An 8,953-nucleotide genomic window follows, 5' to 3' on the forward strand; every position below is an offset into this window, starting at 1 on the left:
CTGCTTAAATGACTCTACTCTTCTGCATTTTATCTATTTTGTATTGTTACATTGAAATAAAAGTGCTGACACCCTGAACATTTCTTTGGTATCCCATTCTTCTCCAAGATTTGAGCTGAGTTGAAAATCTTATTATCCTTAGGACTTTTCCTCAAAAAAGAAAAAAAATTACATACTTGAAAGACATCCTATACTACTATTTTCTCAGCTTAAACTATACCATATTGTGCAATGATCTTTTTTTCTTGACAAACTATACTATGTTTGTTTTGCAACATACTATGCTATGACTTTTTTTTGTGCCATATATATATTTTAAATGCTGTGGGCCAGGGCAAAGGATCTTTATTACCTTTTTACAACCAATGCCAAAATCAACAACTTCTTGTTAAAATTTAATTTATCTCACCGAAACCAGAAATCTTACGTTTTTGTTGTTTCTAGTCATTGTTAATAGATATTGTTTTATTATTATGGTTCTGTTTCTGAATATGTTTTCTTTTCATCAAGTTTGTCTCTAGTTGAAACGGATTAAAATTTAAAGACACTGAAATTAAGAGAAACAAACTCCTGCTTCAATATTGAAACAGTGAATCAGAGGAAAGAACAACTTCCCACTGAGGATTAAACTGTTAAATCTAATTAGTCTGCAGCTGATCCCTTCACGGTTCACTTTGTCGTTGCCTTTCCTTGAAGCCTATTGGCTCCGAGGTCAAAACAGCAGTTAAGATTCCTCCGAGAAGGACTCTGGGATTAATTATCTTCTCAGCTTAATTGGTCTTTTTATTCAGACTGCTTGGATTCAGAGCTGCAGCTCTAATTAGATTTTTTTGACTCCAGTTTTAATAAACGAACACATCACAACCTGCAGAAATATCTTACATTCTATCAAAACAGATGGCAGTAGAAGGGTGGCTTTTCCAGAAATAACAAAACACGATATTTTGAGATTTGAGAAATTTGAAATTTGAAAAAAAAGTCGTACTATATAACGTGTTGAAATGTTTCATGAAAAAGTCATACATTTTTTAAATACCCCGATAATCTCACAATGGTCTTATTATTGTCTGTTGATATATGTAGTAGGCAGTGGTGGGCCGTCAGGGCCAGCAAGGCCTTCTCTGCTGGCCTAACATAACCAGAAATCATGATCATAATTATGATAAAGGTTAATTTAATTTTTAATTTTCTTTCCCTAAATATCTAAAAGTATTCATATTCTCCTCATGTCATATTATGCTCCTTCCAGTGCTGTTGTTTTTAGGTTAGAGTTTTTATCCAATCAGAATTCAGCTATCTTATGTTGCCGGGCTGTATGAAATCTGCCCGGGCCTTCAGAATCAACAATGCGGGCGTCTGTGCACTGTAAGTGAACGGGCAAATACAGTTGATAGATAGTTGCGATAGCCAATCAGATCACGAGTTGTGTCAGCAAGGCCCTCTAGCTCGGTAGTTCTCAACCTTTTTGAGTCGCGACCCCCAATTTAACATGCATGTTGTCTGTGACCCCCGCTCACTGAACACAGTCTCACACGCACAGTTCAGATCACCCAAAAAAAGACACAAAATGACCAAAAAAATACACAAAATGACTAAAAAACGACACAAAATGACCAAAAAAGACACAAAATGACCAAAATAAGACACAAAATGACTTAAAAAAGACACAAAATGACCAAAAAAAGACACAAAATGACTTAAAAAAGACACAAAATGACCAAAAAACGACACAAAATGACAAAGAAAAAGACACAAAATGACCAAAAAAAAGAGACGCAAAATGACAAAAAAAGACACAAAATGACCAAAAAAGGACACAAAATGAAAAAAAAAAAAAGACGCAAAATGTCAAAAAAAAGACACAAAATGACAAAAAAAAATGTGTTCAAAATGATGACCCCAATGACCCCAATTGGGGTCCCGACCCCAAGGTTGAGAACAGCTGCTCTAGCTGGCCTCACATTGAACGTGACATTTACGCGTCCTGTGATTGGATATGGATGCTTACTAGTTTGAGCCAAGGCAGGGCTATGCAGATCAACAGAGTCACACCCGGCCGGGACTGTTAACGGTAATATATCGGTAAATAATCTGGCGCATTGGCGCAGCTGTGTGGTTGTACTCAAAGCAACAGAAAGTCACAGAAAGTCGTGATACGTCACGTTTTGACATGAAAAAGTTTTTTCACAAAGAGACTTGTTTATTGTGTCGCTGTCGCCAAAGTATGGCCGTCTTGTTAGTGTCTTTCTGATATTAAACTGCGATTTTGCAATGTATTGTACAATCTTGTTAAAGCTTGCATATTCTTTGTGGACTCATTTAATAAAACTTTTTGGAAAGATAATTTTAAAGACCCTTTTATTTTTAAGTTTTGACAGTAGCATATCAGATATGTTTTAATTGCTGATACTGTATTGTTGATTTTTAAAATGCGCCGGATAATAGCCCATTTTGTAAACAACTGAGGTGATGCAATGCCTAGTAGTGCTTAAGTGTGTTACTAACTACTCTCCAGTCCTGGTGTTATAAATGCTGGCATAATGAAAGGTATTTATTGACTAAGTTGGACATCACTGAAGGCCTAAGTGTGAAATGCACCGCCCGCCACTGGAATATACCTTTAGGGGTACGGCATCTTATCACTGGGGTAGGGGTCTCTAAGGTACCAAGAGAACTTTTGTACCCTTGACATTGACTTGGAAACATTTAAGTACCTTTTTACCCCCCAAAAAAGTAAATACCTTGAGGTCCAATAATCAGAAATAAGTAGGGGTGCATCGGCCGGCCGATCGATCGGTATAGATTTCCTTAATTTTCGGGATCGGCTGATTCTTTAAGTCAAACCAATCTTATCTACCTCGATAATAACCCCCCACCGGCGAAGCAGTGCTCCCAACTATGTTGCTAAATTTATCAACTTTTTAGCGAGTATTTTTCAAGAAAGCGACTGGAGACAAATCCAGAGACTCCTTACTCTTCTTTACGGGCCGCCATTAGCGGCAGTTAGCTCTGTAGCAGTACAGTGTGTATGTGCTAACAGGCTAACAGTTAGCTCTGTAGCAGTACAGTGTGTATGTGCTAACAGGCTAACAGTTAGCTCTGTAGCAGTACAGTGTGTATGTGCTGCTGCTGCAGGAGGTGTTCACTTAGCGATCTCTGTTTGTTTACAACAAGCACCAGACACTCTGTGCACAGTTAGCGAAGCCGGTTAATTCACAATCACTATGTTTATGATCAGCGGAGACTCTGCGCATAATTAGCCATGCCGCTCTCAGCTGCTGACGTTGTGCACAGTTAGCGACGGTGAAAACCAAACGTCACCTCCAGGGTCTCTAAATCCCTCTGGGGACTAACTTGTCCCGCCGTGGAAAACACTCTCCCGTTTGTTTCTTCTGCTACAGCTTGACATCTAGTATCTTGTATCATCAAATGTTACGCTGCCCCCGTGTGGAAGGCACCAGTAATACAACTTTTTTTCCTTCCAGATATGATGAACTATTCGATTATTTATGATTGAATGACTATTGGAATATTCGAAAATCGATGCCCATCCCTAGTTGTATGTATGTTGTACTATAACGAAACCAAAAACTCAGGAGACTTTATTTATGGTTTCAGTTCTTTTGTTAGTTTGTCCTGTAAATAGTTTATTTTAAGTTCAATATTTTATTAACTACCTCAGACATTGGGATTTCCTTTATTTGTTAAAAAAAATACTGCTGTGTTATTGTTTTCCAATAAAATAAGATTTTATAAGCCAAAATTGGAATCGGCAGGTCAGGCTTTTTTTAAAAATCGGTGATCTGCCAGAAAATTGCAATCGGTGCACCCCTAGAAATAAGGGTACAGAAGGAGTCTGTTTCTGTCTCTCAATGTACAAACTACATTAATGTTCCCCCAAGGGTTAATTATTGGAACTCAACTAACTCCTGACTTATTTTTTTGAGGGCTAAAGGTACATACAGTATATGTTCCCAAGCCAGTGTCAAGGGTACAGCAGCTGTACCTTTGAGGGTACGGCCCCAGTGACAAGCTGTTGTACCCATAAATCTACAAATCCAGCACATTATTTCTGACAGTGTACGTGATGTGATGTAGATGCAGCTACAGTCAGGGCTGTCTTCTCTCTCTGTCAGCACAACCTCAAACCTTCCATCTTTAATCAGGTAATGTGACTTCACTTGTCACTTAAGCTGTACATGTTCACTAGTAAACACACAAGTCCACTTTATTAAAGTGGAACACCCTGCCTGACACAGTTAAACTTGCCACATCAGTAGCCATTTTGGTAACACTTTCTATGAAGACTACATCTATAGTGCATTATGAGCGCATTCATAGTGAATTATAATGCTCATTATAATCAATCATAATGCATTATGACTGCACTCATAAACACATATAAAGCTTCATGATGCACTATATCAACAGTTATAAATATAGCTTATAATGACTTATAAATCCAAGTGTCTTATGAGTGCTCTTGACTGGTTATAAACTACAGGCTGACTGATGAGGCTTATAATACATTACAACTACTCATACCCCTCTATACACACACCTCAACAATCAATTGTTATAAGGACGCATAGGATGCCATAAGTATAAATAAATGATCAATGTATGCTTTAAGTAAAGTGAGGTTCATATAGATGCATCTATAATGCAGTATAGCTAATCATGATGTTTCATTGTTGGCGTTAAGTAAAGTGTAACACATTTTCATGCATTTAAAAGAAGCTATGCTGCATCATAAGTCATTTCGTCAGATACCAAATATAGAGAATTACACTAAGATTAGGAATGTAACGGTAAAGCTCAGTTTCAACCTGTAGGGGGCAATCCACGTGCATATTTTGTCCACAAAATGTATATTTTTAAGATTCACAGATTTGGATCTTTTCTCTACAGCATTTGGTTGAATTGTGTGCATGTGTGGTTGTGGGAGTGGGTGCACATGTGTGAGTAAGTAAGTTTATATGTGGTGAATATGGAATAGCTTGTCTACCTGCACTCTTCAATTAATTTGTAATTGATTTTTGTTTGTTTTTCTGTGTTTTTTGTTGTTGTTTTTTTAACTGTAATTATGTGTATACATCGTGAAGCACATTGAGTCTGCCTTGTGCATGAAATGCGCTCTATAAATAAAGTTGAATTGAATTGAATATTAACAAACTGCAGGGGGGAAGAATCGGAAACCCTTTGGACACATCATGAAAACAAGCTTCCATATTAACCTTCAAGATTTTTAGCTGTTCCCTAAGAATGGGGAACAGTTGGGACCAATTGAGAGCATTTCCGTGTGATGAGGATGTGCCGTCTGATCTCTGTAGTTCTGATGCCGTATATGATCGGGTTGAAACAGCTCGGGAACAGCAGGTACATGGTGCTGATGAAAACCCGAACGGCGGCAGGAAGACCGTTTCTGATCCGATATGACAGGAAAGCAATAAGTGCGATGGACAGACTTACAGTGATGACCACGATGTGTGTGACGCAGGTGTGAAGTGCTTTGACACCCGACTTGCCAGAAGTCAACACGGAGCTGAATATGATGATGTAAGAGGCAGCAATGATGATGAAGTCGGCCACAGGGTTGAGGAATATAGTCAGTAACCCAGCCAGGTTGTTGATGGCGGTGCTTCCACAGGCCAGCTCCACTAACGCCATGTGCTCACAGAAACAGTGGTTCATCACATTTTCAGCACAGAACGTCAACTTTCCCGCCAAACTCACAAACACTGTGATCAGGAGAATATTTCTGATCACAAGCGGGATGATAAATTTGAGGAATCTCGGTAACGCCATGCGCTCATGGTAGTAAAGTGGCGTGCAGATGGCAAAGTATCGGTCCAGCGCCATCCACAGCAGCAGAGTGGACTGAAAAGATGCAACAAAGTGAATGAAAAACATCTGAACCAGGCACCCAATCAGAGAGATTCCTCTCCAGTCAAACAGGAAGCTCAGCAGCATGTTGGGGACGACAAACAGTGGGAGACTCAGGTCCACGCACGACAATCCAGCGATGAGGATGCACATCGGTGAGTGGAGGCTTCTCTGAGAAATGACGATGTACAGCAGCAGGGAGTTGGCTGACAGCGACACAACAAACATGGAGAAGAACGGGACGAAGAGGACGGGCCTCAGCGCTCCCAGTTCACTGAAGCCGTCCAGGATGAAATGTTTGTGTGAGGAGACGTTCAGCATCCTGCCCTCCTCACAAAACCTCCTCACTCAGGGTTTTAGTTGGATCACCTGAAAACAGACAGAGAGTTATCAAAGTTTAATAACTTCTTCACCTTAACGTCTAGCTCTGTAGACTGTAAGGCAGTGGTGGAAAAAATATTAAGATCCCTTACTTAAAAGTACTAATACCACACTGTGAAATGACTCCACTACAAGTAAAAGTCCTGCATTCAAAACTTACTGAAGTAAAAGTACAAAAGTATCAGCATCAAAATGTACTTAAAGAATCAAAAGTAAAAGTACTCGTTATGCAGAATGGACCAACTCAGACTGTTTTATATATTTCAAATATATCATTGGATTATTATTTTTGATACATTTAGATAAGCAGCATTTTAATTTTCCTAAGGTAGAGCTCATTTTAACTACTTAATATACTGTCATGAGTTTAAATTTTTTTTAAATGTTAAATCTCCTGAAAAGTAACTAAAGCTGGCATCTAAATGTAGTTGAGTAAAAAGTACAATATTTGCCTCAAAATGTAGTGAAGTAGAAATGTAAAGTTACATAAAATGTAAATATTTCATTAATTCTGTAAGTGCCCATTACTCTACTACTGTAGTATTACAGTAGTACTACTTTGTCTGTGCTAGTTTAGAACCACATACAAATAAAATAAAATGTGTTTCCCTGTGACAACTCCTGTGCCTCAACCAGGAAACAGATAGAGATCAAGCCCTGGATGGATTACTGAATGGGCCTACTGGGCACCCCTGGTCTTCACCTGCAAAATCACACGCAAAGAAACCAACACAACAACTGAAAAGAGTGACACAAAACCACAAAAAGATGACTCAAGTAACATACAATAACCAAAAGAGACACATCATGATCACAAAGTGACACAAAGCAGTAAACCAAAATGAATAATTATTCAATATTTTCATTATATGTGAATATAACTTTAAAGATACAGGCACAGACTTATTCTAATTTCCCAATCATCTTAATTTCCTAAACATCTCGTCTGTAACTGAGTCAAAAAAACATATTTAAAAAGTTATCATTGTTTTAAATAAATCTGTCCCTTTCAAACACAGATGATTATTTATTTTCAGTGTTTTCTTGGTGAATCTTTCAGACTGCCATGAAGTAAAGTTTCCTGTGTTTCATTCTTCACCTTAAACACTTTTACAAGCACTCATTTAATTAGGATTGTTATTATTTACCAAACATTGAGCCACATGCGTTCTTTAGTGGCTGTTGGAGTGTTTTAGGAGAACTCAGCACATTCAGAAGTCATGCATGCTTTTCACTAATGGACTTGATATGTCATTACTTAATTCAAAAATCCAACATAAATTGTAAATGATTATACCTAAAGATAAGGCAATGGAAATGTTCTTGCAGAGGCCTATTGTCTTTGTGTTTCTGTCTCTGGCTCTGTGGAGACAACATCCTGTTCACATCCATTTGTCCTCCTTTTAGTTTTAGGAGTGCCGGAAAACAACATTACCACATTTCTTACCATTTAACAATCAGAACATGTTCTGGCTGCAGGGGAACTTTGAAAAGGCTCAACAGAAGACAGCACATTAACACCATGTAACATTTCTGCAAACAAAAAGCAGAGCTAGTTTGTCTCTCACATTGAAGAAAGAACTGAAAACTGCAGTGAAAATAAAATGGGATAAATGAAAAGATTCACATTAAAGTTAGATCATTTTAACAGCTGTTGTTTACTAGATCACATCTCTCTACAATCAAAATATTTGCAGATATAGAAAGTGTCTGAAACAACACTTGAGGTGAAATAATACAGTTTGATTGGTTATCTGGTTGGAAGAAAATTACATTTGCAGCCTGAAACATGAAGAGCTGCAAATGGCTTTACTTGTTCTTGGTGTTTGGGAGTTTGTCAGAGTCCCACCTGCAGTTTGTTGATGTCAGCTGCTGATTCGCTGTCATCCATCCCTCCATCCACGCGTCCCTGCTGAACACTGACTCAGCACTTTAATACCCTCCGTCTGATCAAAGCCAGAGAGAATCGGTGTCATGCAATCAAAGTAAGATGATGAAACCTTCTCAGTTTAGTCCTGATGTTTCTATACGAAACAAACAAATCCATCAATGGGAATATAGACTATTTCTATATAGTTATTCTTAACACCTGTCACTGTGCAATCAGGCCGGTTTCTGACCACGTCAGTCAAAATCTTGCAGTTTCTCCTCCTCTCAGATTTCAGTCACTCATCATCAACAACATCACCACTGACACCAAGCTGCTGGAGGCCCATGATACCCATTTCAAATGTTATCAGACGATTGATTGGGTGTTATCAATGTTTTTCGTTTTTTCATTCCACCTACTGGTAGGCCAGTATGTTGTTATCAGCCCATCAAATCTACCGGACGTAGTAATTATGAACGATGCCAAGGCGAAAGTGGCATTCGAGTGTGAAAGCAAAGGAGGAAGTGAGAAAACAAGCCAGCAGACTGGCGTTTCTGTCCCCTGTCAAAAAAGAGTTTACAACGTTATTTGAAGAAATGCCATTTTACCTATTTACATGACCTTAACTTCTGGCATTTACATGCATTTTTTGGACTTTCTAAACTATCTGTTCAGCCCTAACATGAGAGTAGTTTTGTAGCATAATTGTAAGTAAACTGCAGTCTTTTAACTAAATGTAACCACCTTGTTTTTAGCAAGCGGGCATTCAATGGGCTTATAACAACCAACTGAACCTGCCAGCAGGTAGAGTAACTC

At 38.4% G+C, this 8,953-nt stretch overlaps 1 protein-coding gene across 1 annotated transcript; it reads right to left on the reverse strand.

Annotated features, from left to right (window-relative positions):
- Window positions 1-5,202: 5,202 nt before the first annotated feature.
- On the reverse strand, window positions 5,203-6,207 carry LOC131970436 (olfactory receptor 52K1-like). Its single transcript, XM_059331828.1, has one exon. It carries the CDS (start codon window positions 6,205-6,207, stop codon window positions 5,260-5,262), a length of 948 nt encoding a protein of 315 aa, XP_059187811.1. The 3' UTR covers window positions 5,203-5,259.
- Window positions 6,208-8,953: the final 2,746 nt, after the last annotated feature.

This window comes from Centropristis striata, chromosome 4, assembly GCF_030273125.1.
Source record: "Centropristis striata isolate RG_2023a ecotype Rhode Island chromosome 4, C.striata_1.0, whole genome shotgun sequence".
Taxonomy (NCBI): domain Eukaryota; kingdom Metazoa; phylum Chordata; class Actinopteri; order Perciformes; family Serranidae; genus Centropristis; species Centropristis striata.

Bases quoted from the DNA above. Each gene is read 5' to 3' on its own strand.
- LOC131970436 (XM_059331828.1), bottom strand. From the start codon at position 6,207: ATGCTGAACGTCTCCTCACACAAACATTTCATCCTGGACGGCTTCAGT.